This window comes from Andrena cerasifolii, chromosome 14 (genome assembly GCF_050908995.1).
Source record: "Andrena cerasifolii isolate SP2316 chromosome 14, iyAndCera1_principal, whole genome shotgun sequence".
Classification (NCBI taxonomy): domain Eukaryota; kingdom Metazoa; phylum Arthropoda; class Insecta; order Hymenoptera; family Andrenidae; genus Andrena; species Andrena cerasifolii.
This window is the reverse complement of record NC_135131.1, coordinates 1,753,491-1,769,504: the sequence shown is the minus strand read 5'-3', so window position 1 is coordinate 1,769,504 and position 16,014 is coordinate 1,753,491. Positions and strand designations below refer to the sequence as shown.

Below are 16,014 nucleotides of genomic sequence, written 5' to 3'. Positions count from 1 at the left end.
GTTGTCAAACGAAATTCAGAAAAGCATTGACATTTGCTTGTTTATGTGCTCACATATTCTCTTTCCTTTTAATAATATGCAGGGTGTTTCAGAGTCTTTGTTACAAGCCATTTTCTAGGGCTCTAGATATCGACCTGAAGCTTATCGCGAACCTAATTAGAGAAAAGGCTTTCTTCGCTCTATGGGGAAATAAAATTTTTAATCTGCTATAAGGGGAGAGAAGAGGAGAAGCTGAAATATTTAAAATGGAATTGTAAGTAATTGGTAAATATTCGTAAAGGTCTCTGAGTATCTTTTCTTTATAAATGTATCTTAAGGTAGAGCTTTCCTATTCGTGATAATTTGTTATAATAACATTGTCGTAGCCAAGGATAAAATACGTCAGAGTAGCAAAGGGGAAAGGAATTTTCGAAAGGCCTGATTTGAGCTCGCTAGATACGGGAAATAGGATTGGGCGTGGTATCGAAGATGACGAGACCGACGGTTCTGATGTACGATCAAATCCAATAAGGTTTCAATCATCGAATGTGTCCTCAAAAATGCAGACACACCAGTCTGGCTCTGACGAGTAATGCTTAGAATTTAGAGGATCATTACGATTTAATTCATTGCAAATCGGATTTTCGAGCGACGCACAGTGGTTCGAGTATACTACATGCTAGCTGGACAAAATTATTTTTTCGCGGTATTGGGTTTATATGGGGTTCAAATTGTATCACAGTTTATTATTTCACCAAAAATATCAATAAAATAAAAATATGAATAATTCAATAAAGTAAAAAGAACAAATCGACAGTAGATATTGTGCTTTAACTATAATTATCAGTTATAACATTATGATTATTCCTGCAATTTCTAAGTTTTCTGTGGAATTTTAAAAAAAATTTCAAAATAGTTTTTTTTAATCACATGATCGATCTGCAGAAATTTGCAAAACTATATTTTGTGAATTTTTTTCGAGTGCGACGCTCGGCAGAAGAAATAGCACTGTTGTTATATTTCAGACTCTATACGTATTATAGATTAACTATAACTATAAGTGTGCCTTATAACTATTAGTTTCTTGTTAATTACATTACATTACATTATGGAGTCTGAAATATAGCAACAGTGCTATCTCTTCTGCCGAGCGTCGCACTCGAAAAAAATTCACAAAATATAGTTTTGCAAATTTTTGCAGATCGATCGTGTGATTAAAAAAAATCTAGAAAGTCTATACTTTCCGTACATTCAACCCTTGTAGCGTGGGACGACGTGGATCATATAGCAAAACACTGTTTTAATAGCCATTTTATGTTAGGTGAGTCAACTGTGGCTCGATTTTTTTTTAAAACTCCACAGAAAACTTAAAAATTACAGGAATAAACATAATGTTGCAACTGATAATTATAGTTAAAGTACAATACTGTCGTTTTGTTCTTTTTCCTTTATTGAATTAGTCATGTTTTTATTTTATTGATATTTTTAGTGAAATAATAAACTGTGGTACGAATCGGGTTTGTTTCTAATAATTTGAACCCCATATAAACCCAATACCGCGAAAAAATAATTTTGTCCAGCTAGCATGTGGTATGCTCGAACCACTGTGCGACGTCTTTACTAATTAGGAATACCTATGGAAAACTTTTAAGGTACCAGACTTTTATTAATTCCTTGAATCCGGGCAACGTATAACATCTAAATTATATCAAATTAATAAATAATGACGCGAAAAAAATTGTTCTTGAAAACCTTTGTTTTTAAATTCCCCGGATTCGAAGGGTTTATCCAGCTCTGTAACAGTAAAATATGCAGTTCCTAATAATGCTAAATATTACACTTTGAAGTAGGAAGTAGAAGTAGGAAATTACTTTTTTACCAATCCTTAAATTATTCTTAAATTTTAGCTGCATAGGTACCTTTCAAATTTGTACTACCGTTAAAAAAAATGGATATCCACATTAGCAAGATTATTGAATTCTGTACACGTAGTATATTAATAATATAAATTCGATTTATACTTAAAAGCTAGAATAAAATAAGTCATGTATAATATTCTAATATGCACCATTCCATCAAAATAAAGACAGATACAGATGAATACAGACTTACCAATTTACAATAAAATAGAACATTACATCTACATCGCACTGCAAATATTAAATTATTTATTGAACATGAATGGTAATTTCATAAACCGTGTGATTTGTGCGTTGCGTTTTAATTAACATTCTCAAATGCAACGGTTGCTATTATCTCATTACCAGTAACACGGACAGATAGCCAGCAGATGTCTTTAAAACGAATTTTACATTGATTGCTTATCGCCTGTACTATTCAAGTCGCTTACGTATTTTTGAATTTAATTCTTCAACGCAAAGCGATGCTGATAGTTGTCAGCAAGATATTTTTTGGCGATTATTCAACTCACTGCGCTGGGGGAGAAGGGGGTGAACTTTCCTGCGGTTATTTGAAACGATACCCTAGCGCGACATCTACCTAATGATAATTAATGATACCGCTGGTTTCCTCGTAAATCCTACCATTTACAATTGTATGCCGTTTGAGCAACTGCTCTGAAAATTTTAGTATTCGAGTATAATTAACTGCATTATGCATTAAACTATTGCGCGTAACTCCCTTCCAAACGCGATATTCTTTACCCATTCGTTGCCGTGCCGCAAGAACGCCTCCCGATGGGAAGTTTTAATAACCGTAATTTGAAAGCTCGGGGGTCAGAAGGAACTCTGTAATTTCGGGTTATTTAGTCCATCTGGGACTGTACGGACTGGCTGTCTCCGACATTACATATTAAATGTGTGGGATTGGGAAGCCCCATAAGAGGTGGCCCGGAATAAGAGACCTCGGAGGGTCGGTTTTGGCGACATTGGCAATGCGGCTGGCCAGTAACGCAGAGGACTCGAAGATCGTGGATTCGAGTCCCACTGCCCGAGGCAGGGCTGCGCAAGGAGCCGTTTTTAGCGCCTACCTACGAATAACCAGCCGAGCGTCAGGCAGCTGATATACATATACTCACGCTACGCGCCTACGAGCACGCACCTACACTACTGCAGTTATCCTCACTGATTCTACCCTTAGCAACTAGACAGCTCGACGCTCGGCTGGTTACTCGTAGCTAGGTGCTAAAAATGGCTCCTTGCGCAGCCCTGGCCCGAGGTCCTCTTTTTCCGTGGCTCGAAAAAAGTATTACGCGATGTTCTTGGTTTATGCCAAGAACAACAGAGACGCAACTACTGCTGTACGAGCATTTGCGTGGCTGGACCCACGGCTCCGAACGCTGAGTGAAAATTCACTCACACCAATTTTTATAACGTGGGAACAACACGTTTCATGAAAAATAAATTAAGTGGTCAGTGTTAGTAGCCGAGCAGTGAAGTGAACCGAACGCACTTGACGTTGCGACCCTTTACTTTGGGTGGTGTTGTATGTACCTGCGATCAGCTGAGCACTGGGCGCTACTCTGTGATAAATCTTTTCGTCCACCGATGACCAGGATCGGTACAATGACTTAAGATCGTGTTCAGGTATAGTATTGGCCGGTGAGTTTCGTGAGGGGTATTCTCCCACCATACCGCTTGCCTGCTCGGTGCTCCTTTTCTCAACGTTCTCACTCTCTCTCGGGCTAGGCCTGCTCGTCGCGTGGTGGGGATTCGGTGCCCGCGAGGTACGTATGCATGCAGCGAAGCACCCCACCACTTTCTCGTTTCTTTCTCGTATCATTTCTTGGATAGCGCCAAGCTCCAAGTAGGCTTCCTGGCGTTCTACTGGATTCCTTGTGTTTTTCCGATGAAAACCATACCAAATTCCACGTAAATCGGACAATTTTCAACGAAGTTAGCTTGAAATTATGCAAATCAATTTTTCATGTAATTTCCTTCATTATGCTCCGAATTGCGTCGTTCTTGGTGTTACTTTCATCAGCGAAACATAAGGAATCGATTGGCACCGTTTTCGCAGAGATCTGATGAGGAATGCGGAAACGGGACATTTCGCACTTCTTAATAGGTACTCCAACCCCTTAGAGGGTCGAAATCCATAAATTAGGAGAGGCACCACGGGGGTTGACCTCGTCACGGTTGACCAGGCGGCATCTCTTTGATCAGGCGCACCGAGAGAATCACCCTGTAGTTCTACGGAACATCTGGGGAAAGGTTTTAGGAATCAATTCACTGGCTAAGTAAGGAATCAAGATCCTAGAAGTTGTTTTATGGCTACATTTCCATGTTTCTGCTGACCATGTACGCTGCTAGCGCTTCGCTCCTTCGCTGCAGTAGCGTTTGGTCTATCAGCTATCGTAAACCCAGGACATGACACTCTCAGTCAATGGCTTCAACAGATGTGCAACCCTTGAATCTAGGTTCCTTGCTACCATCTGTATGGTGAGTGGGCACGTACTATCTAATGAGATAGATAGGGGTTCTCGTGTATAAAAAGTGACCAATGGTGAACTAATCTATTTACCACTTCCATCAAATTATTTTATACTTACGCAGAAAATTAATATTAATGCGCAGACGAGTGATTGAGACACACTTGTAGATATGAAATGACAATAAAGCATTCTGAATTTAACACTTGAAGCGTTTTTCAATTACGAAGGAACTTAACAACTATTCAGTACCTATTATTCTTCCTTTCGTGATTGACACTCAGTGTCAGATATTTATATTTCTGCTATCTTCACACTGATTCTCATAGGATACCTGCTCAATTTCCCAGGTAAGCATAGCATTCTCTATCATTATGCTACAAATTTGAAGTGACGAAGACGGAAAATTGGTCAACAAGAATCATTAGATTAGAATCCGGGTGTAGAAAATCCACGAACACTGAACTGTGTTTCAAGAAACTAAAAATAATCTACGAATAATTTGAATCAATTGGTTTGAGTGATGATTGTAAATGGTGTGAAACTAAATAATAATAAGTTCCGCCGATAAACGTATGCGTAAGTACGTTTTATTTGTATAAATTAAAGTCAAATCCCATAGGGTCAATCCGAGAGAGACGCACCTAGCGGAGAGATGCACAACTTCCAGTTCCAGCCACACTACATAAGTGGCAGCACTGTTTCAACGCTTAATACGCGTGTTCTTATCTACAAACATAACCTTATTAAACGAATCACATCGATCGTGCGGTTTAAGTTCATTGAAATTGAAAAAACTTTTCGTTGTGTTGGATTTCAGGCGAAAAATTAGTGTGAACGGTGAGTAAATTGGATTCGTTGCCCGGAGTGCTCAAAATGGCTCCACGAAACATGTACTATGTATCCTCCCCTCTGTAATATGTGTAGAAGAGAAAAAAAAAGAATGAAAATAGGGAGAAGAGGGTACCAATGAGTAGGTGCATCGCCCCCGAATCTGAAATACATCTCTCCCTCAGGTTTGGGGTTAGATGCACTTTTTCGAAGTTTTTTAGAAAGCGTATTTTAATATTAAAATAAAGTTTTGTTATATTTAATATGTTATTTTGTGAAAGAGATTGAAATAAACAATCAAATTACATTTACCTAAACTTTCAGTTGTATTTATTTAAGACTTTATAAGCAATCGAAAAAAGTGGTGCGTCTCCCCCGAAATGACCCTATACACGTATAAATAGCGAAACCAATCAATTGTTTTCACGTTATAAACCACAAAGGAACCCATACACGTTGAGAGTTGCATCGATACATGTTGCAAGTATCAGTATCGCGATGCAAATCTCAACGTGTATTTGACTGTCTCAGTAACGACGTATCAGTATTAGCTGGTATCGTCGTCTGTATCAATGTACTGAAACGTCGATACCTCGAGCGTGCAACTGATACGAATATGTACATGTATCGATATAAATCTCAACGTTTATGGAACCCTTAACGAGATTATTTACAGGGGGTTTGCTCTTCCCTGATCTAATCTCAAGGAGCGATTTAAAAGTACCTACGTGCACCTTGCAAACGCAAGAGAAAGCTGGAGAGAAATATTAGCAGGCTATAAGAAAATAGCTCGATAATCACCGTACTATTTGATAGAACCCTAGAGAAGCCGATGGAAGGATCTTTGTAGAACGAATGCCAGCGGACGATTGGCCAAACAGGCGGGAAGCCGTGTTCTTTTCTGGAAATTGACCCACTTCGAAATAAGTCGAAATCTTTCTATTCTCTGGCGTTATTGGGGGCCAGGTGGAGGGATTTGTTTGCCAGCTGGCAACTTTTACGAACCCCGGGAACTTTACTTCCACCGCGACTAACTTTCCAATCGGTGTTTACCTTGATAGGTGACCTCTGTGTCCCCTTCTTGTTGAATGAACCCACCGCATCAGCTAACTTCCGAAAATCGTGGATGTGAGAAGTTTCTCTCAATTTTACGGTCGACGAGAACCAATCAAGGAAAGAGTTCCACTGGACGCGAGCCTGAGGAAAATAAAAACTATTTGCGTAAGTGCGCAAACCATGCCGACGGTTTGTCACGTAACAACTGGAAGAAAGGAAGTTTGGAGAGCAAACAAGATAAATTGCATAAAAATCCCTGGCATTCCCCAGCTTCACGACTCTTTTAAGCGAGAAAGAGACTAGTATTTCCACAGGGCAAACTTTTATTAAGCGCACCCTCTGCACGTTCAGCCCCTCAAGTATTGACATGCACTTGTGAATCACTCCGCTTAATATATCACAGTAGGTATGATTAATATTCTTACTATGCTGATTCGAAAACGTTTTAGGGAAAAATTACTGAAAATATATTTTACGTTCACATGCACAGATTGGAAAAATGAAATATTGGAATATTTTGTTAGACGGTGAAGTAATAATTGTGAAAGTGAAAGATATCAATAAAATATAGTTATTTTATTTAAAGAATACATTGTTCCTCTTGGAACTAACATTTTATGATTACCTACAAATTAACCCTTGGACGGGGGATGGTTTGACAGTCGGTACCGCATAAACTTCAACTTCAATCTGATTCTTGTCTCAAATTCTGATTTCCTTCAACTAACCAGTACTATAAACTGTTTTGCATGGGTTCAAATGGATCCTGCGTTCGCCAGGCGAACCCTTTGACAGTTTACCCCGCGCGAGGCTTGAGCAGAACGAAAAAAAAAAGTTTACCAAAAAGCATATTTCACGAATACCTTTTTTTCTCTGAACTACCGAATTTAACACATACTCACATCGATTCGCTATCATGCTTTACACCCCTCACCCCCCTACTCTAGTCCCAACCAATACTAATACCGTCAGCTGTGAAACAGTCGACGGCGACGAGAAGATGATTGTGTTAGTAACGTCTGTATAAACACATTTAAATTTACAATTATGCCAAGTTTTTTGCGAATATCTCGTACACCAAACCCGAGCGCCAAAAAGTTTAGAGGGAAATGTTGTTCAGAATGATGACCTTGACAACATATGTGAAGCTCAAAGTCATCGGAGAATCCTCCCCTAAAGTAAACATTTACCCGTTTTTTTACACTTTTATCATAAACGAAAATATTTTAGAACTTACAAAAATATACATTTCTTGAACAGCGATTTGAAATTTTATTAAACCGTCAAAGGGTTAAACACATCCAATTAATTTTCCAATTCGCACTTCTGTATTTAATACTTATTCGCAGAAATTGTATATTCACAGATAAGTGGCATCAGTGAATGCATGAACATAAATATAAACAAAAGTGATAGCACATAAAGTTTTACATGATTTGACATGAAATCGCAGGTGTGCATCGCTCCCTCGCATCACCATATATTGTAAACGCAGTGCCACGCATCCTGTCATTGATGGTTCTCGCCATTTTTATACGATAAAAAAGCTGTAAAAAGAGTCCTGCATGTACTACCAAACGTACGTTAAATTTGTTTCACACTTGATAAAATGAAAATAAAACTTTCCCAATGCAATAAAAACGTCACATACACAGAAGAAGAAATATATTTCTCCTCTTATGCATCTTTTGCGCATGTATATGTGCAGCTTTATTCTGCTAGGTTTGCTTTAATTTAAATTTATAATGTTATTTCACAGAGAGTTAATTAATGCAAAAACAATTTCTATACAAAATTAATTATCAAAGTTTTTCTCTAGCTGTTTTTTTATTATCTAGATTTCTGTCCATTCTCCTACATTCCTTTTGGGTGTAAGATCACAAGAAACTTTCCGATTTCTTCCCCTGGTTCTTTTCATACGAGCGTGGCCAAGACCACTATCTGGACTTGAATCTTGCGATTTTTCAAATCACCGCCGAAGCGGATAAACCAGTTTCGAAAATGTTTATTTGCTGCTTTCGCGGAGGACAGATCAGGACAGAGTCGCGCGATAGTTTCCGGCGCAGGTACTAACTGCTGCCATCGGTTGGTCTCTGAATTGCAAAAAAGAAGAAGAAGTCGTGGAGAAAGAGAAGGGACTAGGTATGAGGAAAATTCTTTCAACTAATCAGAACGCGGGATTCTCAAATCATGGTGGATGCTTGCTCTCATCCCACTCGATTCGATTTTTTCGGCAAACCGGTTGCATACAGCAGTGCGAGTTTGTTCCAAGAAGAATGTTTTCCTTCGCTCTCCTTTTACTTGTACACCTCACTCGTCGGTCTTCGACGCTCGACCGTGATAGAATTTTTGCTCCCACGAATTACCGGACCTATTAAAGTGACTCGGGGGATTCCCGATTCCGACAGCGACTGTGTTTTACGTCACGCGTCGGGTCGGACAATAGGTTTCGCGGTAAATAGTGGCAAACGATTTCCACGGATTATTCTAAGGATCAGAGGAGTTTTATTCACCTCATGTTACTAGTCGCGACGCACATAACAAATGCGCACAATTCGCTCTATGACTTACAAAAGCGATAACCTTCGGAGCCTACAGCGATAGAGCAACTGCAAACATACAGCAACTTGGTCGTTACAAAAAAGCAGCATTCTTTTTACTCCGTAATCGAACGAGGTACAAATTTTATTTATATTAAGTTAAGAGGGAGCTTAGAAGTACACATCACTCTGCTCCTATAATCAGGAAACATCTCGTAACGAAACCAGGTATCTTAAGGTCTCATCTTGCTGACTATCCAGGGCACGAAATCGATTATTCGAGTGTAAACACCAGGCCATCCATGCTTGCCGCATGGTGACGGGCCGAAGGAAACGACACCGACGACGGACCACCTTCCAGTACCGTCGCGAACTCTCTCACGAGACATCAGAGGGCCTCCCGAATCTCCTGTGCACGAATCTTTGCCCGTCTCTCCACCGGCGCATATTTGCCCGTAACCAAGCGACACACCCGAGGTGCGGTAAGTCGTTTGACATTGCTCCTTGTCGGCGATGGATAACGAAAGCTTGAGCTTCACGTCGGACGAGGATCTGTTCTCGGTCCTTCCCCAGCCGGCGACGAACACACTTTGTGCCAACTTGGCGCTCGATGGCAGGCATATAGCCTTGATGTAGTGTGTGAACGGGACGTCGCGAGAGAGTCTCAGCAGGGCCACATCGTACTTGTGGTCCCTGGTCGTCGGCTGGTATCTCTCATGGGCGATCTGCTCAGCTATCCCGACCGAGATCGAGTTGTTCGCGCAGATTTCCTCGTTCTCGCCGTCCGGGATGCAATCCGGATCGGTCGCGGTGTTGTATTCGCCTAATCGGACGCTCTCCAGCCGCAACGTTTTCTGCAACCCGGACTTGATACAGTGGGCCGCCGTCACAACGTAACGGTGACTGATCAGGACTCCCCCGCAACCTGTAGTCTTTCCGCTCGCTGAAAAACACCAATTTCTAATGGATACTTAACTCTTCGGCCAATTTCGGGCACTTACGTATAGCGTATTCCAACAGCGTCATCCAAGGGAACTCGTCCAGGTCCGTTTTCTCTCCGCCCAAGATCCTCTGGCTCAAATCTTTACCGCAATCGGTGGGAAGCAAAGGATTACTGGACAGGTCGTACTGTAAGTTTGCATCGTTGTTGTCTGCGGCGGTTGGCTCCTCGATGCTTTCAGTTGGTCTCGGATTGATTGGAAATAAAAAATCGTCACGGGCTGGTATATTGAGCTGAGGATTCTGTTTCGGACAACAGACTCGCGGGTCCCTGCCCTCGAAACCACACACTGATTTCCTCAAGAAATCTGCTGCTGCTGGATCGAAGGGTTGAGCTTGAATCAGGTTCAGCAAAGGTGGACACACTCGTATTCCAATGCATATGCCAGGTGCGCTGGTTGGTGTCACACAATTCGATACGTATTCTGTAAAGAAAAAGTCATATCCCGCCGTTTGAAAAAATAATGCTAATTGCTGTCCGGCTGAGCATTCCGTATGGCGGCCTTGGATGTACAAGATTCTCACAATTCAACAGCTTCGCATATTTTGTTAGTAGTTACTCTTCGCCTTATTCTGTCAGTTGATTGCTTTGATGCGGCGAACGGTTCTTCCCGTCGCGTCGTTTTGTAATAGGGCCATTCCACGCAAAATCGGACACTTTTCGGAGTAACATTTTGGATTTTGGTGAAATTTGAATATATGATAGTATCTTGAAGGATTTTTCAAAATTTAAAAAATTATGGCTCTTACAGCTGTTTGAAATATAGCGTTGACCTTTTTTCAATAAACTATAACTGTTGAACTAAGAAACTGATAAAAGTGAGCTTTTACAGTGGTGACATTAAGAGTACCTAATCAAAATTATTTCACTAAAAAAATATAAATTTTAGACCACTTATTTTGCAATTGTTCTAAGCCAAGGAGCCGTTTTTAGCGCTTAGCTGCGAACAACCAGCCGAGCGTCGAGCTGTCCCGTTCAGAGTCGCCGGACAACATTATGTAGAACCGGATGTTTCGCGGAGGAGGAACACCGACAGGAGCGGTGGTAATGTGGGCCTGTGGTGACGCCAGCGCCAAACCAAGCCAAGTGGTGCCAACGCGAAGCTAACCACGGCCATCCAGCGCCGACAACCTATTTCCCGTCACACCCACACATTACCACTACTCCTGTAGGTGTTCCCCCTCCGCGAAATATCCGGTTCTACATAATGCTGTCTGGCGACCCTGGCCCCCTGTTACTAAGGGTAGAATGATTCTACAGTGAGGCCCCACAAGGAACCCAGCCATATACAGGGTCATCATTTAATCTTGCAACCAACGCTCGGGCGGACAGATAATATGGCAACAGCGCCTCACGGACGCATTCCACCATAACCATGCACCGGCCCAGCGTTCGGAGAGATGCTAGTGACCGCTGGACAGCAGTAATGCACAAACTAACGACGTTCAAATTAACGTCGCAAAGAGCAAAGAGCTATTCGGAATTTCCCCGTCGGGGTTGAAGAATTTTGGGCCTTTTTCGTATAACTTTTGAACTATAAAAGATATCGGAATGGAATTTGCGCCGAAAAATGAGGAAAAATTATTCCCTCTTAATGATAATTTAAAATATTTTACGTTTACTTAATTTTTCTTTTATCAATTTTTTAACAATAATTATTGTGAAAAACTTTTGCAAATTGTTTATTTGATACTGTATTTAATGCTCTTTTTAAAATTCACGGTGTTGGTAAACAATAGGCTAGTTCTTTCTGTATCATTACTTTCATAAATTGAGAAATTACATTTTTATTCAATTATGTATTAGTTCTGCAGACCTCAGAAGTGTTTGAATTTATTTTCTAAAATTTTTCTGTCTGAATATTTTAACCTTTTAGCTTCTCAACGCCACGCCTATATCGGTTTCAGTTAATGTCATTTTTTGGAACGATGCGCCATTATTGTGGCTTTTACACGCTGGTGGCGAAAAATCTTTCCGTACAGGTGTATAGCGCAGCGGTCAACCTTGTCGTAGCTAAAATTTTTTAAATTAAGACGGGTACGCGACCAGTCGACATTGTTTTTAAACCTCATTACAATAATCTTGGGTGCGAGTGGTAAACCGATCATAAAATTGCAGCGCGCGGATCGCTTACCTGGGCCGGGAAATTCCCAATAGCTCTTTGCGACGTTAATTTGAAAGACACCATCCTAAAATTTTCGATGCTCGGGCATCACTGCTGTCCAGCGGTCGCTGGCAGCTCTCCGAACCCCGGGCCGATGCATGGTTATAGTAGAATGCGTCTGTGAGGCGTTGTTGCCATTTTACCTGTTCGCCCGAGCGCAGGTTGCAAGATGAAAATGATGACCCCGTATACTTACCCTACGCTCCTGCGAGCACGTACCTACACTACTGCAGTTCTCCTCACTGATTCTACCCTTAGCAGTGGGATAGCTCGACGCTTCGCTGGTTGCTCGCAGCTAGGCAATAAAAACAGCTCCTTGTGCAGCGCTGTTCTAAAAAATGCAATTTTATAATAGCAGGGCACTACTTAAAAATTTGAAAAAAATGGGGATATGAGCCCTATTTGTCCTCTTTACGGACACGTTTTCAGAAACTTGGACCCATTAAAATTGGCCGCATGAAAATTAATTTAATGTGACGCTGCGTCGCCAACGCAAATCAGTTTCAACAGTTATAATTTATTGAAAAAAGCACAACGCTATATTTCAAAGAGCTGTAAGATCCACAATTTTTAAATTTCGAAAAATCCTCTGAAATACGTTTGTTTACCACTAAAGACTACGACATGTCCACGTTTCACAAAAATCCGAAATATTACTCCGAAGAGAGTCCGATTCCGCATGGAATGTCCCAGTACAGCTAACAAATAAAGCTGTGTTGATATACGCTTCACTCTGTGAAATACGCTATTTCTTTATTGTATAGAATGTTCGTATGTTCGTGTTCGCCGAAGGAAATATGTACGTCCGTTTGTAGGATGAGGATAATATAGTAAATTAACTTTACTTACGGGAATTGGCGGAAATTAATGGCAACATCTGAAAGACACTCAAAATAAACAATTTAACCATTTTTGCGATTGACGCGTCGCCTAACGCGAAAAGGCTTGAAAATCGAAAGGAATTCTCGACTGTCACTAAAGTTCTACGGATCGACGTGGATGCGAAATATATTAATTTGACGCTCCGGCATATATTACGGCCGCTCTGTCGAGGAGCAGGTTGTCGACTGACCAGAGTCAGGGCTAACTGCTTGCCTCACTATTTAACTCTCTTTCGATTCACTAGCCAGCCTGTGATTATTCGTAAAGTTTTGTTTTTTCCCTCATGTTATAGCAGTTCCTTCTATCGTAAAGCTTGAACTGTTCCGAGACTTTTCGGCACCGCACAGTGGGTTTTTGGCCCTGAAACCCGGACATAAATGAATTTCATAATTTTCCGTAAACTGTAAAATTTTGCTGCTCAAGGCAGTTGCATATTTGAGGAACAATGTGTGAATATTGTTTCTTTCATTTGTGCACTCATGAAGCAACGGGCTTCGTCATAAGTTAAGAGACTTTAGAGCACGCGTTTCTTTCTTAACCGTATGGAAATTGTGCGAATTCTTGCATTATGGAAGCTTTTCAGGTAGGTATATACGGCACTATCCAACAGGTTTTACTTTTTCATCATATACATATATTTGTATAGTTATTAACATTTGAAGGCAATCAGGAATTCAGTAATTTTTTTTTACGATTCTAAGATTTCATTAACGATTTTGTTATACTGCAGGATGAGTTCCGGTGCTTTTGTTGGTGTCATTATATTTGATAAAGGTTTGTGATCAGAGGGCAAAAAAAAAATGGTACCGGATTCCTCCGGATAGAAGTTTTATAGCTAATTTAGCTAGAAATGACTACTGTAATGAGGTTTAAAAACAATGTCGACTGGTCGCGCACCCGTCTCAATTTAAAAAATTTTAGCTACGACAAGGTTGACAGCGGCGCTATACACCTGTACGGACAGATTTTCCGCCACCTGCGTGTAAAAGCCACAATAATGGCGCATCGTTCCAAAAAATGACATTAACTGAAACCGGTATAGGCGTGGCGTAGAGAAGCTAAAAGGTTAAAATATTCAGACACAAAAATTTTAGAAAATAAATTCAAACACTTCTGAGGTCTGCAGAACTAATACATAATTGAATAAAAATGTAATTTCTCAATTTATGAAAGTAATGATACAGAAACAACTAGCCTATTGTTTACCAACACCGTGAATTTTAAAAAGAGCATTAAATACAGTATCAAATAAACAGTTTGCAAAAGCTTTTCACAACAATTATAGTTAAAAAAATTGATAAAAGAAAAATTAAGTAAACGTAAAATATTTTAAATTTTCCATCATTAAGAGGAAATAATTTTTCCTCGTTTTTCGGCGCAAATTGCATTCCGATATCTTTTATAGTTCAAAAGTTATACGAAAAAGGCCCCAAATTCTTCAACCCGGGCCGGGAAATTTCGAATACGTCTTTGCGACGTTAATTTGAAAGAGACCATCCTAAAATTTTCGATGCTAGGGTATCACTGGTGTCGCTGGCAACCCTCCGAACGCCGGGCCGGTGCATGGTTGTAGTGGAATGCGTCCGTGAGGCGCTGTTGCCATTTTACCTGTTCGCGCGCGCGTAGGTTGCAGTTTTAACGGATGACTCTGTATAGGCGCGTTTCTTTGGGGAGAGCTTCGGGTGTCTCCAGCGTTGCGCGTCCGATCATGTGGGCAATCGGGGTCCTCTGGCATCCGACTGTGCGGCGCACGCGTGCGTCTTGCGACTAGGGATGAACCGGTCCAAGTAAATACGAGTAAATACTCGATAGTTTTGTTTCCATACCGAGTAATTTGAGTATCTATTTGTATTTTTTGTTTTCCTGTGTGTTTCTAACACACAGGATGGCGTTTCAAGCATTTCGCTTATGTTGCCCAACGAACGATAGTCATTTTTTTCCTTTTTCCCTCCTCTCTCCTTCGGGTCCCAGCAGCAGCGACGCACCGGGAGACAGGTGATGGTCACCCATCTTTCCCCAGTACGCCGCCCCGTGATGTTTAACTTCGGTGATCTTACGGGAACCGGTGTTTCCATCACGGCCATGGCCGCTGGTAATTTGAGTATCGATACCTACGGTTGCGATACGTACTTGATATCGGAAAAAGGTACTCGTACCAAAAGATTTATTTTTTTTGATCGATTTATATGTCAAATAAATGTTTGTTAATAAAATACTATTTTTCCTTTCACTTTTCTGCATTCTTTTAGTATGTTAAACATAACACATCTGTATATATCATTTTATCATTTATGTATTTATCGTATTATATGTTATACTTCTCTTGTTTCCACGCCGCGAAACGACTGTATATTTTTTTTCTCTTCCGTTATACAAATTAATTATTATAGACTGGTTCGTACTTACTTATATACTTTGTTGTAACTAAAGGCTACTCCCCTTTAAATAATAGTAAAATAAAATACGTCTTTGTTAATAAAATATATTAATAAAAAACAATCTGTACTAATTTTCGTTCGATACAAGTAGGTATCGATACTTTTGATTCGGTACTGAGTGGATATCGATACTTTCTTTCGATACAAGTTATGAGTAAAAGTATCGATACCTTGACGGTATCGGTCACGGTGTAATAGACAGGTGTTCCGACTCCGGTTCCGAATCGGTAGCTTTTTCATTCTAGTTCTGCTGGCGGCCGCTAGATTGGCGCTCAAGGGGAAAAGGCTGACACTTTGCGCATAATACGACTAAAAGCTCTACTACACAATCACATAAATACATACGTACATGGATTTCTTATCATGACGCTTCTCGCGGCGGCCAGAAGAACCACACAGAAATCAGTGCTGAGTCAGAACACCCGTCTATTACACCGTGGTACATGTTCATCCCTACTTGCGACTCACTCGTGTGACATCGTCTTGGCGTCAATGTCGTGGTTTATATAAATAAGTCACGTGCACTATTGTCCGCCATTGCACAGTAATATAAGTGTATTCTAACAGGACTCATCCTCTTAATAGCGCGATTCTTACGGAAATATCTGTAATTAAATATCTGTAAATAATTACATTCCAGTTTTGGGAAATTATCTAGTATCACGGAAATGCAGACCACAAACTCTACCCGGACTGCTTTTAGAACCTCTATATTGTTCGGTATATCCATTCGT

The 16,014-nt window shown here is 40.5% G+C and overlaps 2 protein-coding genes across 2 annotated transcripts in view; one reads left to right on the top strand and one right to left on the bottom strand.

Moving 5' to 3' along the window:
* LOC143376209 (uncharacterized) overlaps positions 1–16,014 on the top strand; it is a 1,054,554-nt gene that overhangs the window by 715,286 nt on the left and 323,254 nt on the right. The gene's annotated exons all lie outside the window — the stretch shown is intronic.
* LOC143376259 (CLIP domain-containing serine protease HP8-like) lies at positions 8,729–10,323 on the bottom strand (the record flags this gene model as incomplete). The annotated part of the gene is made up of 2 exons (XM_076826385.1): positions 8,729–9,739; positions 9,798–10,323. Coding segments are annotated over 2 exons (1,236 nt in total), but the record flags the coding sequence as incomplete, so codon positions are not given.